Here is a 20,846-nt window from a genome sequence, read left to right as displayed (position 1 = left end):
TTCTCAAATCTCAAATCTGCATAAAATGTGTAAATCTGCAAGTCATTATACACATTATTTTAGCATTATTAAGTTGATGTTAGCATTATGCTAAAGATAAATATTAGGCAAAACTCCATGCCCCCACAATTAAGTAGTAGCTAATAATAGCTTCACAATCACCTTGCATCTACGTACCAAAAAAAAAAAAACAATCACCCTGCATCTTACCCTGCAAGATTAAGAGCAATATAATATGCTTACACAATAGACAAGGTTATAATAGTCTTCTCAATAGACTTAAAACAAGATCACCATTAAAGGTGGAAATGTATAGTACTCACCATAGATCTCACCTTGTTGATCGTCATTACCTTTTGGTCGATCCAATATCTTTCTAGATATCCAACATAGTGCAATTCTTAATATTGCACCTTAGGCACTTCACCAAATGTGAATGATAACTTTGGTAATGAATACACAGCCAAAATGTACTTAGCTGCATAAGCTACATTGAAGCAACTATAATTATACATATTAGACTTCTCACAATAGTCAAAACATGTTCTCTTATAACTCATTAGCATCATTGTTCTAATTAAATATAGAGGTTCAGTCTCATGTCGTTTAAAAGAACAAATAATCTTCTCTATTATTTTCTCTTTCTAATAAATTGACATAGAATAAAGCATACACGTAATGTTTGTGATTTCGCACCCAAAATCATATCTATATATATATATAAAAGAGAGTTTTTTCGAGCGATCTGAGAGCGTCCACATCATCAAAAATAAATTTAGGAAAGTATAATTTTTGATGTAAAAAATAAAGTGGACAATCTTTTAATTATTATAATATGTATATTTCCTAAATTATATTCAAGTGATATTTCCAATTTTTATATCAAACTTTTACATTTCATTTGGCAAAAAAATACCGTTAGAAAAATTATGAAAATAGTATAATTAGCTTTGTGTTAAAAAATGCTATCATTAGAGCATAAATTTCATATTATTTGCACATATTAAAGATGATGTACTTCTTAATACGTAAAATTGTGTACTTTTTAGTATGTTTTGTCCCACATTAGAAAATAAGTAGGTGTGGTGAATATACTACATATAAATAGTAGAATTTTCCCACATTGAAAGATTAGTATAAGGTGATGTGATCCTATGATTATAAATAGGATGCGTATTTGGAACTTATGTATCCACCCAAAAAAATTTGAGTCTCATAAATATGGTTTTAAAGAGCTCTTAAGATTTTCTATCATTATCTACGATAATGATATAAAAAATAAAGTGGAAATCGTTGGGAACTACCCGGGAAAGAGTTAAGAACATGAACAAGAAAATCAAAAAATAACTAAAGGTTTTACTAATAGTAGTCTCCTGACACAATACAAATCTAAAGATTTTACTAATGGTTGTCTTCTGAATGCAGTAATAGAGCGTTAATGAGCGTTATATGTACGATGTAGAGATCCATATCTAATGATCGAGACTAAGTGGTTTTACCTTCAAAGAAAAATAATATGTATACAATAGTGGTTTTTTAAGAAGAGACATGTATTTCTTGGTATGTTATATCTTTCACATTGAAAAATAATGTAGGCATTATGAACATACTACGTCTAGATAATAATTATGTATCTCACATTGAAATAATAGTATACGGTAGGGTGATTCTATAAATATAAATATGAGGCATCCTTGAAACTTAGATATTAATCCAAATTTTTTTGATATAAAAGATATATACTTTTTAATATGTTATATGTCCCACATTGAAAAATAATGTAGGTGTTGTGAATATATTATGTATAAATAATAGAAGTGTCCCATATTTATACATTTTCTATATTATATTAAAGTGATGTTTATAATTTTGATATAAAAACTTTATATTTCATTTGAAAAAAAGTATCGTATGAAAATTATATAATTAGATTGTGACAAAAAAATGTTATCATTAGAGTGTATATTGTATTGTATTTTATTTCTCATTATTAAACCGGGTTGATGTCAAAGTAAGTGCAAAAAAAAAATGGTGTATTTAGTATGTTATTTGTCCTACATTGAAAAGTAACGTAAGTGTGGTGAATATACTATGTATAAATATTAGAATTGTCCCACATCGAAAGATTACCATAAGGCATGGTGATCTTATGATTATAAATAGAAGTCATAACCCAAAATATTTTGATTCCCTTAAGTATTGTCAAAGATAACTCTTAAAAGAGTTTGTATTACTGTCTCTACAATAATGATTTCTAACATTAGTTAATGTTTGAGAAATCTTTTAGTTATTATAATATATACTATGTATTTCTTATTTTATATTCAAGTGATGTTTCTAATTTTTATATAAAAACTTTTAAATTTCATTTGACAAAATAATGTCGGTAAAAAAATTATGAAAATAATATTATTAGATTCAGGGTAATAAATGCTATCATTAGAGTATATATAGATTTCATATAATTTGCACATATTAAAGATGGTGTATTTCATGATATGTTATATCTCCCACATTGAAAAATAATATAGGTGTGATAAATATACTACATATAAAAAATAGAATTTTACCACATCGAAATATAGCATAAGGTGGGTGATTCTATGAGCATCCTTGGAACTTAGACATCAACCCAAAATCTTTTGAGTCGCTTAAGTATTGTCTTGGAGAGCTCTTAAAAGTTTATATCATTATATTTTCTACCTATAGATTTTATATGTCCCATATTGAAAATAATGTAGGTGTGGTAAATATACTATGTTTAAATAATATAATTAGAATTGTGTTAAAAAATATTCTATCATTAGAGTATATATAGGTTCTTATCATTTGCACTTATTTTAATTATGATAAAAAATATAGAAAACAAACGTCCATGGTAGCATGTGTAATCTATCAAAGTTCAAGGTTACCATGAGAAATTTCCAATATTATAATGATATAGTTAATTAAATTTGCATTTAAAAGAGAAATTTCTGTACCAATAAAACAATAAAGGGGTATTATTTTTTAATTGTTATTTTATTATCACGCCATCAAACTTAACGTCCATTTAACAGGCTTTACATTAGGGGGTACCATGAGCAAAAAAATGGAACCTCAAGGGTACCATAGCCAGATTTTTAAAAGTAGGGGTAACATGGAAAATCTAACAAAATTAAGGGGTATCACGGAAAATTTCCATATCTCAATTATGTTAATTTTTTTTTTTTGAAGAAAAACAACGTACAAATATTAATGGAGAGTACTTGATCATATTATTAAATTTAAATATAACTATTAGATATAATGAGTAGCAATTGTCTGTATTCGGTATTCGAGATCTGGTTGGATGTTGAACTAAGTGCAAAAAAGATGGTGTCATTCTGAGTATGTTATTTGTCCCACATTGAAAAATAATGAAGGTTTGATTAATATATATTACCTATAAATATTAGAATTGTCCCACATAAGAAAAAGAATCCAATTTTTGTGAATATATCAATACTATATATTAAATCCAGAAACCAAGGGACTTCAATATAATTAAAGAAAGTTGTACAAATTAATTATACTATATAGTTTTAAATCACTAGCAACGTGTGATGGACCCGATTAAGGGATCTCAATGCAAATATTATATAGTTTGGGTTAAAATTAAATTATATATAAGCTTGATAATTTTCCTAAACATTTGTAAGAGACTAAAACATGGTCAATTTCCTTAAAATAAAATAATTAATTAAGATTGTCAATTTCCTTAAAATAAAATAATTAATTAAGATGGTCAACTTCAAGGAGACTAAAAGAGAGAAGATGCTTGGTAATTTTCCTAAATATTTATAAAAGACTAGAAGATGGTCAATTTCCTTAAAATAAAATAATTAATTAGTATAAACATGTACACCTATGGTATTAATTATTATCATCATAAAATTATATATTAAATTTAAAATATATGCAATTTTATTAAATTTTATAGTTTATTAGATGTATAGATATGTTAATTATTTAAAAGACAAAAATATAATATAAGTAGGTTATAAATAATTCAAGTTAGAATCCATAATATATAATATTGCATAATTTTTTCGATTTGATTTAATGCATATATGTAATATATTTATATAAATATATAATCCTCTTAAAATTGAATGCCTAAGTAGTAAAAGTAATTTCGTCAGTAAAGAAAAGAATTGTAGTAACATTGGATATAGTTATATGATAGTAATCACTCATTTTAATAGTAAAAGTAACAATATTATCAGCGAGATTAGTGAAAGTGGTAGAAACAACAACGGGAGTAGTGAAATAATCAAATATTAATGCGGCAATAATGAAAGTAACAATAATTACGGTGGGAGTAGTGAAATTATCAATATTAATGCGGCAGTAGTGACAATAACAATAATTACGGCGGGAATAGTGAAAGTAACAATGAGTACGGGCAAGTAGTGAAATCTTATTACTTTTGTTTCATTAATAAGAGTAAAATATTAATAGCAGGAGTAGTGAATTTGTCTCAAAATTTATTTTATCGTAATTTTAGGATATATCATAGAAAAATATATTAATGATAAATTTATGGGTTATGCAACTTTAAGTAATTTTATTTAATGAAAAAAAAAATTAATGGTAAGTAGAGGTAGCCCGGGCGAAGCCGGGCACCAATACTAGTTACTTATTAATAGTAGAATTGTCCCACATCTAAAGATTAGTATAAGGTGGGGTGATTATATGATTATAAATAACCCACGTATATATTAATCTTTTATTTTTTTTAAAAGAGATATTTTAATAATATGTAAACAAATCATTAGACATATAATGCAAACATTAAACGCTTATAAAATTTTTTTTTGCATTATAAATAAGCTAATTACCCCGTTGCAACGCACGGACATTCAAACTAGTTATTCACTAAAAGCTCTATATATATCATCATTCTTATATTAGAAAATAACGAATCTCGATGATTGTTTCACTTATATTTACTCTTTGCAAATCCACAATATTTTACAAAAAGAATTTGACTTCTTACAAATATAAAATCAATCATCATAATCTCATATAGTGTGGTGTAAGCAAAATGTAACATAAATAATTGAACATTACGCAACCATTATTTATTGACATAGCCATTATCCAACAAATTAATATTTCTAATTTTGGTTCAATTAGTCACGTATAAAACATGCGATTATCATTTTCTCTACACCCCCACAATCAAAGATATACATACTCTTCACAAATTATAAGATATCAACTCTAAACTTGATGAATAAATTTATCAAATAAGTTGAATGTCTTCCCCCACATGTTATCACGCCACGAATTAGTGACAAACATAATCGTTCAAACAAATATACACATTATTCATTCATTCATCATCTCAACTTTTAAATATCATATAATCATTGACAAATTATGTTCTCCATAATATACTTTTATGAAGCTTTGACAAATAATCATTTAATTTTTGTCACACATATCCAAGATACTATTGTTGGAAATCTATATCTCATTATACAACATATTCTTATATGTTTCAAATTTATTTAGTCATAAAATAAATTCTAGATCTTATGCATGCAAACTAAAATAAATAAGTGAAGAAATCATTTTCTCACCAAATAAATTTCGGTCAAATGGGCACCAACAAGATCTCCTTCTTATTAGTTCTTGAGCTTTCCAATATTGGATGAACATACATGACCTCAAAATAGAAGCCCTCCAATTAGTAGCACCCAAAACTATCCCTTAATCCCACAAACTAATATGTACTAGATATTTATATTGTGGTTTACCTTAAAATTGATTACTAATACTCATATATTACATTAATAATTTTAATAATCTTTTGAACAAATTTGAATCAAAAACTCATCTTTTTGATGAAGATTAAAGAGAGAGAAGAGAGGAAAAATACATGAACTTTTTGCATGTAATATTAGAATGAATGATAGTAAAATTCCAATTAATAAAATTCTCTACCAATACTACAAAAACCGGTTGGAGGAGTCCTCTAAGACCAATGCATGGTCTTTGCTTTTTACTTTTGTTCTTATTAAGTAAAATAGGTGTAAGACTACCCTACATTGTAGGTAATCATAGTGTTTTATTTATCCATTAAACAAAACACCCACTCACCCATACTACCTTCAATATTTCGGTTTTTATAGTGTAATATAGAGTCCATTTTATTTTTGTCAATTGTACAATTGTATGTCATGTGACATGTGACATGTCTTATGTCATGTTTTAATTTAAAATGCATATTTAACAAATTAAATATCATTTACAAATTAAATAAATCATATTTAACAAATTGACTAGTAATATAAAATTACTTTCTCATAAAATGGTCATTTAATTACTAGTTAGTATAATTCACAATATCTTGTAATTATAACTAACTTATCATTCTCATCTCGCGTGTTTCGCAAACACCGATTAATTTTAGTAATATAACTTCTTAAATTACTAAATAAAATCTCATTTAATCACATTATAATAAGATGTCATTTTCTCTCTTATGATAATAATTTGTTCAATTTTAAGGAATTAATTAATCAGACGGCATACAACCAATTAACCTTTTCAATTAAGGGAATCGTCTTTTAGGTGTGACCTCAAGGGATCAACTGATCACCACCGTCGCACGACAGTAATGTCAAACTCTAGCCAGCCAATCATTACCGATATGTGTGGACCAGTTGACTATATATATTATGTATCATCCCTTTCGTATTCTTGAAATGAGATTTAATAATGATATTTAAATCATGTGATCGCACTATTGTTGAGGACACATTTCCCAACAACTATATCAATTTAAAACAAAATATTTAACCCCCATATTTGGTTCATAATTCAAATATCAATTTTAGTTCATCTCATAATCAAAAATAAATAATCAATCCAAATGTGTGAAATATTTTGCTTGATAAACATATAATACACATAACAATATCTTGGATTCTTGGTCACTCAATCATTCTAGCTACTTGTCATTCAAAATCTTGGAACAATTTCATTCACATAATCTCGAAATCAATTATTAAAAGTAATTTTACCAAGATTATAGACATGTCTTATCAAATAAAGTAGTAGCTTAAACATATGAATGATTAATGCATATATAATTTGACCAAACCTTCATATTTATCATCATAAATATTTTAAAGGAAATTCACGGGAACATACCTTAATCACAAGAATGAATTGAGCAATAAAATTATAAATAATACCATTCTTTTATGAATCTTCATAAACTTTCCAGCACACTACCATGACATTATTGTCCATTTTAAGGAAGCTAAATGATAGAATCTGCTCACGGCTTCAACTACAAAGTTGTAGCCCTTCTTCTTAGCTTTCCAACGCCATATTACACGCCTCAAACAAAGGTCTAGAGACCAAGTTATGGCCACAATACCGACGTGATGTCTCACTCCCTAGGGGCTGAATCTTCTAGACGAAAATAAATATTTTCTCCAATCAAATGATTCTCAATGACGAGAACACAACAACAATAATAGTGACAAGATTTCGTTTCTCAATTGTTGGAAATATAGGTCACTATAGGGGCGAAGATATATTGAGAGAATATATGTTGTTGTGTCGTGGTATGAAGGCCACTGAATGAGAAACGAAATAGCCCCGACTACGGTACAAATCGATATAGGCGTCGTCCTCCAAGGTCACACAACACTCCTAAAAGTTGTGTACTCAACTATTAGGAGTAGGAACTCATATGGTATGCTCAAAATTATCATAGAGAAGGTGTTAAAGATATATGAAGATGCATATTTCTCAAATGACTACACTTCTCTATTTATAGTGGTTAATTAGCACCATAACCACAAAGTTAGTGGCCTAACCACCACCATGAACATGGGCCAAAAACATGGAGTTAGTGGCTATAATCATGCAAGTAGTGGAGAAAGTGTAGAGATTCTTTTACGAGGAAAATGGAAAGCTTCTCTATGATGTAATGTATTTAGACAACATTACTAGCCTTTGCATTACTTCCAACATACTTCACCCTTACTAGGAAAAATTACAAATAACCACTGCGTATTTACGTATTTTTACAAATTACCACCACGTATTTGCATTTTTACAAATAACCCCCGAACTTCAACGTATACTCCCCAACCACCACCGTATTTTAACCCCGAGCATCATTTTTCATATTTTTCGTCTTCTTAATTTACAATTTGCGCTAAATACCCATTTTACCCTCAATTAATTCCACAAACACACTCTACCCAACTTCTCCCAACATTTTCTCAATTCATTCACTGCTTTGTAAAAACCCTAAATCCCCAAATTGTTGTAGCTTCATCTACGTAATTAGAAAATAATTCATCTCCTTCTACCAAATCACCATCTACCTCAGTTTCACCCACAACCATGTCACTAAAAGCACTATCCTCACTTCGGTACCCCTTCAAAACCCCACATTCAGGGAGCAACTCGTCATCGAGTCATCGTGCACCAGTACCTTCTCCTTTTCCTTCCCTTTTTCTTTTTCTTTAACCTTAATTACATCAAAATCAGATTCTTCCCTATCCTCCAACATCAATTTTCTTCTTGTTTGTAGCTTTTCAATTTTTTTCAAAGGGGAGACAGGAATGATAGTAAATTCAGCAGGGCTCCTCATTAATCTTGGGGACCTTCTAACTGAACCAAAATCTCCAACCATTCTAAAACTTATGGAAATTAACTACCCTAATTAGCCACTGCAAACAACTAAACCCAATAAAAAAAGTCTCTTTTGCTAAATATCAAGTTGAATTAAAGTACTTACTGCTGTTTTCGTTGTTTTATTGAATCCCATAACCTTCAACTTATACCAATATTAGGAGAAACAATGAGAAGCCGAGACCGGATTGGAACGACTTCATCAACGTGATACTTGAGCGCGAAACGTGCAGACGAAGTTATTGTAATTGAACGCCTATGTTCAAAAGGAAGGGGATCGGAGATTTAGAGTACTCAAAGGTAATCATTCTTGAGAGAAAGTGAGAAATAATCGATAAATTTAGGGATTTGGGAAATTGGGGTTTAGGGTTTTGAGAAATAAATAAGAGTTTAATCGTGAGAACAATTTGATAAAACGGGAGTAATCAGTTTTGTAGGTAAGGGACAAATGGATATTTAGCGTAAATTGTAACTTAAGAAGACGGAAAATATGAAAAATGATGCTCGGGGTTAAAATACGGTGGTGATTGGGGAGTATACGTTGAAGTTCGGGGGTTATTTGTAAAAATGCAAATACGTGGTGGTAATTTGTAAAAATACGTAAATACGTGGTGGTTATTTGTAATTTTTCCCCCTTACTACTAAGAGAATAAAAATTCTCTTAGTTTTCCCTCCAAAATGCATTTGCCTTAATAAAGAAACAATTAAAACTTTCTTTTAATAAACTATTATATTTTCCTTAAAATATAATTTTATTATAATTATAATTATACTTTAATCTTTTAATTAAATTCAAAATTACGATTTTTTTATTATAATAAAATAAAATTGATATTAAACTATAGACTATAAATTGCTAAATTTTTCATAATTCAATGATGATTACTTTATAAAGTAACTTAATACATCCCCTTTTACTAAAAGAATAAGAGGTCTCTTAATTTTTCCCGCTGAAGTGAAATGTTCTGTATTGGTTCTCACTCCTCACACTATATTATACAAGTATTAATTATATACCATAAATAGGAGATACTATTACTAATTTTTAATTTGTAAACATACATTAATGAGATATTTTGTTGATTTACTATACATGTGGGATTGCATTAATAATGAGGATGATATGAGAAAAATATTCTCCACAATTTTTTTCATAGTTCTATTCTCCTATTCTCCACAATTTTTTTCATAGTTCTATTTTCCTTTTTTTTTGCTACAAGGGTACTCTACAAGTTGACTATCTCATTTTGCAAATTCTCTAATTCTATTGTATGATTAAGTCATTATTTGAAGTTATTTTTTTGGTAAATGTAATTGTATAATAATGTTATTTTTAATAATTAAGTAATAATTTATATAATTAGTTTCAAATAAATATCAATCTTATTTGGTAAGAAAACTATCAAATTTTCTGTCTTATACCGCTTACCAAGCTATAATATTTAACGTCTTTGTATATTCACTACTACAGATACAGGCTATAACAACGGTCAAAAACCGTTGTTATATAAAAAAGCGGACGTTGTTAAAGCGTCCGTTGTAGAATGTTTTAACAACGGTTGGTTTACTTAACGAAACCGTTGTTAAAACTATTAACAACGGTTTTATGTATAAAAACCCGTTGTGGAAAGTGTGACTCAATTTTGGGGGGAAAGTTATAACAACGGGTTGTAATATACAAAACCGTTGTTATAACTAAAGACAACAGGTTGTTTCGCAATAACCGTTGTTGTTTGTTCTTAAAAAATAAAAAAAAAATTAAATTAAATATTACTAGATGCATGCATAATTACGGCCTGTTAGAATTCCGATGCATGCATTATTACTGACATCACTGTACATATGAACGGATAATATGGAATGAGAAGGGTTAGTAATAGGATTTGAAGCAGCATTATTGAGAGATATGATGATGATTATTATGGCACAACTTCCTAACATATATATTAATTAAAAAGCAATTAACTCAACCCACACATTGCTTAGTATAAATACATTGCATATCTCAACTAACATTTCCATTATCTCATATATTCATCTCCAAACTCTAATCATGTTAAAACAAACTCTACTTAATCTTTCAAATCAAACTCAAAAAACTCTAACAAAATGAATGATTTCATCCTAAAGACTCTTACCATGATCGAGAACAACAACAACTTCATCCGCCGGTTCCTCCATATTGAGGAAAGTTTCAGGAGCTACCTTGCGGAAGCTCGATCCGCACTGAAGCACGCCAAAGAAAATGGCTTGACGGAGCAGCAGCAGTTGCAGCTATATGACGATATAGCAACTGCTGAACGGAACCTCCAAATAGCCAAGGAGGAGAGGACGGATACGATAGAGCACAATAAGATCCTCCATGAAAATATAAGAATTGCATTTTTACATATGTAATTTTTTTTTTAATTTATGTATTTATAAATATATATATATATATATATTAATTATGTTTATCTTCTTCATCTTGCTTCTTCATTGTTTTAGTAACTAATTATGCGAACAATACTTAAACAAATAACATAATGGTCGATAAAAACACATACATGCAAAAGAAATAAATAGAAAAAGAAAATAATGACGATGAAACTAACGAAAGGACGGCGAGATTTACCCGATAAATACAGAACGTAATAGACGATGAAATCACAGTGACGGCGAGAAGATAAAGCGACGATGAGAAAGAGAGAAATAGAGAAAGAGAGAAAGAGAGTGTGTATGTGTTTTGTGTTTGTTTGTCTGCTGTGTTTGTGTTTGTGTATTAAGGGTTGTGTTTTGTGGCTGCAGCAGACTTCTGTTTGTGTGGTTTATAGTATGGAAGGTATTGACAACGGTTATTAAACAACAACCGTTGTGAAAAAAGTTTTAACAACGGTTGTAAAAAACACCCGTTGTTAAATAAGTTTTAACAACGGGTTTCAAAAATAACCGTTGTGATTACTTTTCACTAACTTTGCGCCAATTTTGCGCCAAATTATTAACAACGGTTGTGCATGTGTGACCCGTTGTTAAAACTAATAACAACGGTTTTTATAACCATACCCGTTGTAATTGATTTTAGTAAAATTCGCGCCATACATTCTACAACGTCTATTGTGATTTTCGTGAATAATCGTTGTTAAAGGGGCGTTGTATTTGCCTGGATTTGTAGTAGTGATTATTATCTAAAAAACCGCGCATTTGCGCGGATTTTACACTAGTTTACAAATAATCCCCAAACTTTGTAACAACCCGGATTATAAAACAAAGAGGAAAACTTATATAAAGTAAATATCAGAGTACGATACTGATAAAAGGGTCAAGGTGGCGGAAACACCTGACCAATCCGGTTCGCTACTAAAACCAAAACAACTAATACATTATTCGAAGGTTCTTAAAACATAAAGCAAACTCCTATTTTATTATTAAGCTCGCTTCGCACATTCCCCAAGCAAGCATCAACAAGTCAGCAACAAGCGTTCAACTTGAACAACCTGAGAAGGGGGTCGACAATTCAGTCGGGAGTAACTAGATGCTCTCCCAGTCATGTTTACAACAATTGAATATAATCAACAATCATTAACAAATGAAATGTAAAACCAGTAAACATGCGAGATCATCTATACTCATGAAAAACCCAACAAAGCTTACCATGACTTATCAACCTTGAACGAATGCAATCATGCAAACCTAGACCATATGCAACCACTAGACCATGAACACTTACAAGACCAGTAGCAACAAACGACTACATCAACGAAAGGCACAAAGCTAGCATTAAAGCATAGCAAACATGGCGACACACAATCCACAGCAACAGAAGGCACAAAGCTATCATCAAAGCATAGCCGAATAGAGCGAACGCCGTTAGAGCGTATAACGCCCGCTCTAATCGCGCTAGAGCGTATAACGCATCGCCTCTAGCGATGGAGCGTATAACGCACGGCCTCCATCGGTGTGGAGCGTATAACGCACTGCCTCCAAGGTACTATGTATAGCGTATAACCACCGCCTATATGTCTAAGACTGGCCGGACTCTCGGTGCAATAATCGTACACCGAACGACACTCGGGGAACAGAGCGTATAACGCACTGCCTCTGTTACCCCCCGACCATAGACCATACACCAATCCCCGAAGGGTAGCATTTGTTCGTTCCGATAGTATACAATTGATACTACCGTCATCTATTCAAACCAACCAACAAACAAATGCACAGTATAATTGACTGTACTAACATGCGTGAATAACATCACGACTCAACTCATAGGATAGTATAACTGACTACCCTACTTATCATATGAACAAGAGTAACCAAAGATATATGCAAATACAATGTCATACACGTTGAACACAATACAACATATGAAACAAGTATAAGCAACCAATGTTATAGTAACTTCAGCTATAACTTTAACATTAACCATTCAATGTTATAGTAACCATAACCATAACATAAACTCTGGATGCGAGGTTATAGTAACCTCGACTATAACTTCAACATATATAACTTGAAGTTATACTTACCTCAACTATAACCTTGACACGAAACTCAAAGTTATACTAGTCCCAACCATAACCTTGAGCCATAAATCTCAGGGTACGTTAGTTCCAGCTATAACCTTATCTCGTACTTCAACGTTATAGTAGCTTCAGCCATAACTAGAGTAACTACCCAAAGTTGTATTAACTTTAGCTATAACACATAATCATCATCAAGGTTATACTAGCTTTAGCTATAACTTTGGAGAGAACTCTTGGCCGCCTATCATGCCGCCACTAGGGTTGGATTCGGAAACCCTAATTACGCTCATGACACCCATAATAAACACATAACCAACATACGATATATAATTAATACATTAAAATATATACAAACATGCGAAAACATAATTAACATGATAATAAACAATTTAACACGTACCAATCATACACGACAATCATTAAATCATATTAATTATATCAATTGGCATAAACACAATTAAAAGAAAACACCTAGTTACATTTTTAAGCAAATAATGATGCGAAATAAGAATGAAAACTCCATGAAATACATGACCAACAAATCCTTGTGTCCAACACGTGTCAATATCCCCGAAAGCGACATTAAAGAATGATCAAACCCATGTGCTAGAAATTGTGCTATGCAAATCCTCTTTCAAAACGTCAAAGGAAAGACATCTTCTTCTTTATTAACAAAATAAGGGATCATACATGTAGATCTAAAGGTCCATACAAATAATCCTCATAAAAATATTTCTAGAAGAATATGTTGTAAAGGTAAGAGCAAGGATTATAAAAATATAATTTGTGTATGAGTTTAAGAGAATGAAAGATATTCAACAATGGAGTCAAAAGGAGAAAGAAGAACAAAAAGAGAGAAAAAGGAGGAGGAGGCGCACCATAATTCACGCGAGAAACAAAGAGAGGAGCTTGCCTTTTTGGTTAGGGTTTTGTATTTATAGAGAATTAACAAGTGGGCTTTGGGTCCATTAGCTCATACAATGGATTATCTGATTATAAATCGGATTGGACCATATTAAAATGCAAGGAGACCTTATAATAAAAAAGTAGTTATTACATTAAAATAATCAAATTGTCCCCGGACATTTTAACCCTTCCAAAAGCATATTAAAATGAGAAATAATAAATAGAGAACGAAGACGATAATAAATATAAATATTTTCAAAATACATTATTAAATCCCGAAATAATTAATTTAATAAAATAGTTTTATAATAAAATATTATTATAAAATACGGGGTGTTACAAACTTTCATCTAAACTCCCCCAATCACCACCGTATAGTTGCCTCGACACTTATTTTTCTTATTTCCCGACTCGTTAAGTAACATTTTACGTAAAATGCCTATAATACCCTTCTCTCCATTTCTCCCAAACATACCAATGTCTTTCTAAAAATCATCAGCATACTCCCAAACTTATGAACCATAAATTCCCAAATTGTTAATCCCTAATTAATTCATAAAATCCATCAATGTGGGAGAGTGACTTGTAGGGCTGTTAATGAGACGAGACAGCTCGCGAGCAACTCGAGCTCGGCTCGGTCAAAACTCAGCTCGTGTGAGCTCGACTCGAGCTCGTGTGAGCTCGACTCGAGAGCTTAACGAGTCAAGCCGAGCAAACGTTGGCTCGGCTCGAAAAGCTCGTGAACGTCTCGAACTTGTGTAATTTGATGAGATATTACTCATATTTTATAAAAATATTTTGTCATGATTATATATTTGTATCACACATATTAAAAATGTTTTATTGATTTTCCAATATTTGTATATAAACCTTTCGAGCCTTGTTATTGAACATATCGAGAGAGAAAAAATGACAATTCAACAATTATATACAGCCGAGTTAGCAGTTTGGCTGAAGCTTTCGAAAATCGATTAAAGCTCAAAAGTTCGATAACGAAAGACAATTTTTTCAAACTCGAATAAGGTCGAGATCGGCCGAACTCGAGCTTTTTCTTTTATGAAAGACAATGAAATCGGCAAGGCCAAGCTCGGGCTCGACTCGGCTCGTTAACACCCTAGTGACTTGTAAACAAATTGTCATCTCCGTACTAGTAGTCTTAATCCGTGGGTGTGTAAATGTGGGAAGAACTCCGAAAGTAGTACTACTCCGTAGGACCATGGTAAACAACGTCCTATTTAAATTAATTTCAGGCAAGATGAAACCGATCTTGCCGCGTCCATTATCAATCATCCTTCGCATCCCATACGAAAGAGAGAGAGAGAGTGTGTCTGTCTGTGTGTGTGTGTGAGATAAAGAAAGAAAACAGACATCCATCTCCCGAGTTTCCCGAATTAATTAAATAAATCCCAACTTATTTTAATAACTCTTCTTCCTTAACTGAAAACAAACACCTTTCTGCCTTTCTCCATTTCCCACCAATTCCATCTCTGCACTTGTTCTACTCGCTAACGCAAATCATACTTGCAAAATATTATTCTACACAAACCCTGACGACAACAACAACAACAACAAATACGACGTCGTGTTGCTGTGTATGACGGAAGGTTGAATATGAAAGTCAAAAGTAGAGGTAACTGGACTTCCGCTGTTGGCCGCAAGTTAGGGTTACCTTCCGTCTTCTTCCTTTGTTTCTTCTTCTTTCTTCTCGGCTTTTTCGGTTCTTCTCTCATTTCTCAGGTTCGTATATTTCATTTTTTGTTTGATTGATTTTTGAATTTATGTATTTACTATTTATGATTGGACTGAGATTTGATAAAATGTAAGTTTGAATGAATTTGATGTTGAAAATGTGATTTGACGGTGAATGGAGGATTATGAGAACGCGAGATTTGTTGTTTTAGCGGTATGTGATGAAATTACATAAATGATTTTGATTTCGGTTTGAATTTTAAAAGAATATGATGATGAAAATGTGATTTATGATTGTGTAAACTGTAAACTATGGTATGGTGTTAGTAGAGGATTATGTGAACGCGAGATTTGATGTTTTGGTGGTGTGTGATGAAACTGCCTTAAATATTTTGATGCGAGTTTAAATGAATATGATGATGAAAATGTGATTTGATGATGTGTTGTACGGAATGATATGAATAGGATTATGCGAACGCGAGACTGAGAGCGAGAATACTGGAATCTAGTAATGGCGAAGAAGATATAACTGGTGGAAGTAGTTTCGGTTTTGATCTCTTGCCTTCAGGAGATACCGGCGATGATTCTATTTCTTCTATTCCTTTTCAGGTTTCTTTTTTCTTTATTTTTCATTACTTTTTGAGGCTGTGATAACTGATAATTGCATGGAGTAGTCATAACATATGTGCCAGAAATAGTTGTGTGATTAATTTTTGTTTTTAAGCGGGAAATGATTATGAAAGAATTGATTATTTGGCATTTTGAAGTGGTGAGAAATAGAGGGGGAAAGGATGATTGAGGAATTTTGATTGGATTTGGAGCTAGTTTGGATTATTACTGTGTGTCGACCTGTTATGGTTTCAATGTTTCATAATTGCGTTTGGCTGTGAATTAGCTAGCAATATGTAAGAGTTACGGATGAGATTTGTGTTTTTATTGTCGTGTCCTGTGTATTAGATTTAAACTGAGTTTCTAATCTGTTGCCTTATATGGGACACAACAAAGACAATGATGATTGACGAAGAGTTCGTAGTATTATGATATCAAAGACTATATTCTTAAGGCTAAAGTTTGGCTCTGAGACATCTATGTCCAAATTCAGGTGTTGAAAGATTTCTGCAAACAGTCGCATGGTTGGTTTCAGCGCGACTGTTTGCAGAATAATTGTTAAGTTAGTGTTTAGGATGTTATAGTCAATTAGTTATATACTAAAAGTTTGTGGCTTAAAACGTGCTTGCCTAGTTCATCTAGGCATCAGGTTGATCTCTTCACATCGTGCAAGTTATTGGAAACTTTGAATTATAGGCCTTTTGGAAATTGGAATACGGAGTAGCTTTTACTTGAATTTGGTTTTTGCTGGGCTTGCAAATGACGTCAATCAAGCAAATTAGGCTGCAAGCTGCTCTGTTTTTGTTTCATTGTTCTTACTGTAATTTAACAAAGATCTGGCCTGTCTTCCATTTTTACTTTATCTTGTTGCTTTCTACTTGTATTGTTTTGTCAAATTTTTCCACGGATGTCTACTTTTGTGCAGGTATTGAGTTGGAGACCACGTGTTCTATATTTTCCCAAGTTTGCTACCGCAGACCATTGTGAAACTATTATTAGTATCGCAAGATCACAATTGAAACCGTCAAGATTGGCTTTACGGAAGGGAGAAACACTAGACAGTACTCGAGAAATAAGAACAAGGTTGGACCTAGTGTTAGATGCCTATCTTTGATGGAGTTTCAGTTGTTTTTTGGTTTGCCTTAAGAAACTACCAATTGACTTGAACTCAACTTGCACATCATTTTTCTAAGTTAGTGAATCGTCTTTGAGTTTTGTTTATTGATGTTAAACTTAGCAATTAACTGTGTTCTTATTTCGCTAAATTACATTTTTGTCTACCAGCTCTGGCATGTTTATTAGTGCTGATGAAGACAAAACTGGAATTTTGGATTTTATTGATGAGAAAATTGCAAGGGCCACCATGATTCCCAGGGCCAATGGGGAGGTATTCCTGGCATTATGAGTATTCTTCAACTTTCATAAGCCAAAATCCTTATAAATTGCATAATTTAGTTGGTTTGTTTAGGTTTCATCTAATTGATTTACAAATTCATTATATTCTAATCTTCGGTGAGGTTCAAACATACTTCTTGCACGTTAAGTCTTCGAGCTCAAAGATGTGTTATTACTTTTATACGTATAGGAAAAGTAGTGCTCATCCTCCTGGCTTTTGGGTGTGCCTCCAAAGCTCTATGCTCCTTATTTAAATGGACTGGAGCTCTATAGACTTGAGTTGAAGATTAGGCGCCCTCTCCCAGAAGCATATTGAGCTTGAATATATTTGTTGCCCTAAGCAGTTATAGAATTAACTTCAAGTCTTCAAGTTAAATCTTTTTCTATTGAAGGCAAACAAACAGTCTTAGTCAAGATTTCATGATCATGGCTAAGTTACTAGTACTTAAGGGGGATGAGTGGATGACTTAGCATGACATCAGTTATGGTGCACATTATGATTTCTAATTTAGCAGGATCTTCAGATTTGCGCAGTACTGGCGTTGAATCTCTTTAAAGAGTAAAATCACATCTGGAAAACAAACTCCTTACAGGCGTAATCTCGCCACTTTTCATTGTAGTGGTCTTTATCAGATGAAGTCCTTCTTGTGGTGTTTTTTTTTTTTTTTTTTCCAATTACTGCACCCGCCTCTTCCTAGCTAATTTTTTCTTTACAATTTAAGTTACCTTTTAAGTATTTCGTTTCAACTGGATTGTGTGTTAATAATTTAAGTTTATCACCATGTTTCAGGCCTATAATGTCCTGCGATATGAGGTTGGGCAGAAATATAATTCCCACTATGACGCATTCCATCCCGCAGAGTATGGTCCCCAGAAAAGTCAAAGGGTATGATAACAGTGTGCTAGACTAGACTTAACTGACTTTTATCGAGCTCTTATGTCTACATTCAAACACGGGCATTTCTAATGAATTGTATGTCACAACCTTTACCCAGTAAATAAGGCACAAATTCTTGTTTACAGCCGTTGTAAATGAGAATAATTTACAACGAAAGTTTAAGACCATCCAAACTGACACTATTTTTGGGGGTGATGGTGCGTACCACCCCTTCGTTGTAACTTGTTAGCGCTGAGAGTTTGCCTTATTTTTATGTTGCAGATTGCTTCTTTCTTGCTGTATTTATCTGATGTAGAAGAGGGTGGCGAAACCATGTTTCCATATGAGGTACGATATGCAAATGCCTCTTTCTTGCCTAGTTTACGTGTTAAACTCATATCTTAAAATCCCAATAATAAGATGTGTGTTAAAAAAAGGCTCCAAAAACAAAACACGCCTGTCATGTAAAGGTTTTGGAGGTCACCACCATCGTATTTTGAGTCAACATTGTCTGCATTTAATGAGATTAGGCTGTGTTAGCACTCAGCAGATGCCGCGATTGACCGCAACAGAGACTCAATACTCACGGGGTTACCTTAATAATGTGGTGTGTTTTTTCTCTCTTATCTTTTTGTTTTGCAGAATGACAACATTGACTCCAATTATGACTATGTACAATGCATTGGCTTGAAAGTTAAGCCACGTCAAGGAGACGGTCTGCTCTTTTACTCGGTGTTCTCTAATGGAACTATTGATCCTGTAAGTCCTTTTTTTTATGACAGCAAAATTTATCAAAGCATGTTCATACAGTCATACGCAAGTAACGTTACCAAGTTTATTAACACCATGTCATATGGAAGTAGAATCAAATCCTTAATTGTCTGTAAATTAAGTAATTGGAGTCTCAGGAAAACAGAGCGAAATAAAACGCTGCTGGGTTTGTTACGGCAACCATAGAAGTTCCTATGATCTTTACTTGAGAAAACAAGCTATCTGTTTAATCCCTCTGTTCTTTTTTTACAACGTCATTCCCATTTATCGAGGTAAACCATTGACTTCAAATCCAACATTGTATTCATGTGAAAAGAATTACTTTGGGAGATATTAAGAGTTGAATGAGTGAAGAGGATGGAATCTGAAGAGAGGGGTCCAATGGTTGGTAGGCATGTTACTAGAACAGTAGTACACATTGGAAATCAAAATGGTCCCGCTGCAGCATTAATGTCACCATTTATTCAATCTGGTTGGAAAGAAATAGAAGGGTATTTGCTGTTACTGTAAGTCAGATTGGTCTTCCAGTTCAGACTAGGTTTTTTAAAGGATGTCCGGATGAGGATACCTTAAGACGGTCGAACGTTTTTCCCATAATGGATGGTTAGAAAGTCTGCCAACATTTTTACGAAACAAACTGGTTGAAGCGAGTCTTCATATGTGAGATGATGTATAATAAATAATACTCCGTAGTAGAAAAAAAATATGGAGTATTGACTTTAAAAATTTACGGTTTATTCAAATGGTATGAATCCAAATAATTTGAGGGAATACTCCGTAATAGAAGCAAATCACATCATAATTTGGTGGAGCATATCCATTCAAACTAGTGAAAGGTGCCTTCACCTTGTCATGCTTGATCATAATTTTCAACATATCCACGTGATTTGTACATTGGTTGCTTTGTTTGGTTTAAAGTCCTAAATTTACTGGGTTTTTTTGGTCTTATGTTATCCACGTGATTTGTACATTGGTGGGCCTTTGTTTGGTTTAGTATATGAAGTTTGTTACCTTCCTGATTCCCTCAATCCGTGACCTCGTAAAGTTTGAGGTCTGACGATAATTAAGATTTCGGGTTATATGTACAGTAAGTTGTAATGTCATGGTCTACATCTTCACGAGCTGCTATAACAATCAATCGGGCAGATTGTTAATATTATCTTTGTTGAATTACAGACATCAATACATGGAAGCTGCCCGGTAATCAAAGGGGAAAAATGGGTGGCAACAAAGTGGATTAGAAATGAAGAACAAGAGTAATATTTCTATACATTAGATTTGGCATTTAAGATTGTTTCCATACTAATTAATGGCTTCAACTGTCAGTCTTGCATATAGTGTAGATGTATCAATACAACTGGAAACTGAGATAAGTTATACAAGAATGACAACTCGTTCTTCTGTATTCA

General features: G+C 32.2%; 1 protein-coding gene across 1 annotated transcript; it reads left to right on the top strand.

Moving 5' to 3' along the window:
• Positions 1-15,329: 15,329 nt before the first annotated feature.
• Positions 15,330-20,842, top strand: LOC141623134 (putative prolyl 4-hydroxylase 9). Its single transcript, XM_074439202.1, has 8 exons — positions 15,330-15,833; positions 16,251-16,394; positions 17,320-17,477; positions 17,679-17,781; positions 18,580-18,675; positions 18,949-19,014; positions 19,309-19,425; positions 20,614-20,842. Exons 1-8 carry the CDS (start codon positions 15,708-15,710, stop codon positions 20,695-20,697), a joined length of 894 nt encoding a protein of 297 aa, XP_074295303.1. The 5' UTR covers positions 15,330-15,707; the 3' UTR covers positions 20,698-20,842.
• Positions 20,843-20,846: the final 4 nt, after the last annotated feature.

This window comes from Silene latifolia, chromosome X, assembly GCF_048544455.1.
Source record: "Silene latifolia isolate original U9 population chromosome X, ASM4854445v1, whole genome shotgun sequence".
In the NCBI taxonomy this organism is placed as follows: Eukaryota; Viridiplantae; Streptophyta; class Magnoliopsida; order Caryophyllales; family Caryophyllaceae; genus Silene; species Silene latifolia.
Note: the sequence above shows the minus strand (reverse complement) of the source record. Positions and strands in the feature narration are given on the sequence as shown.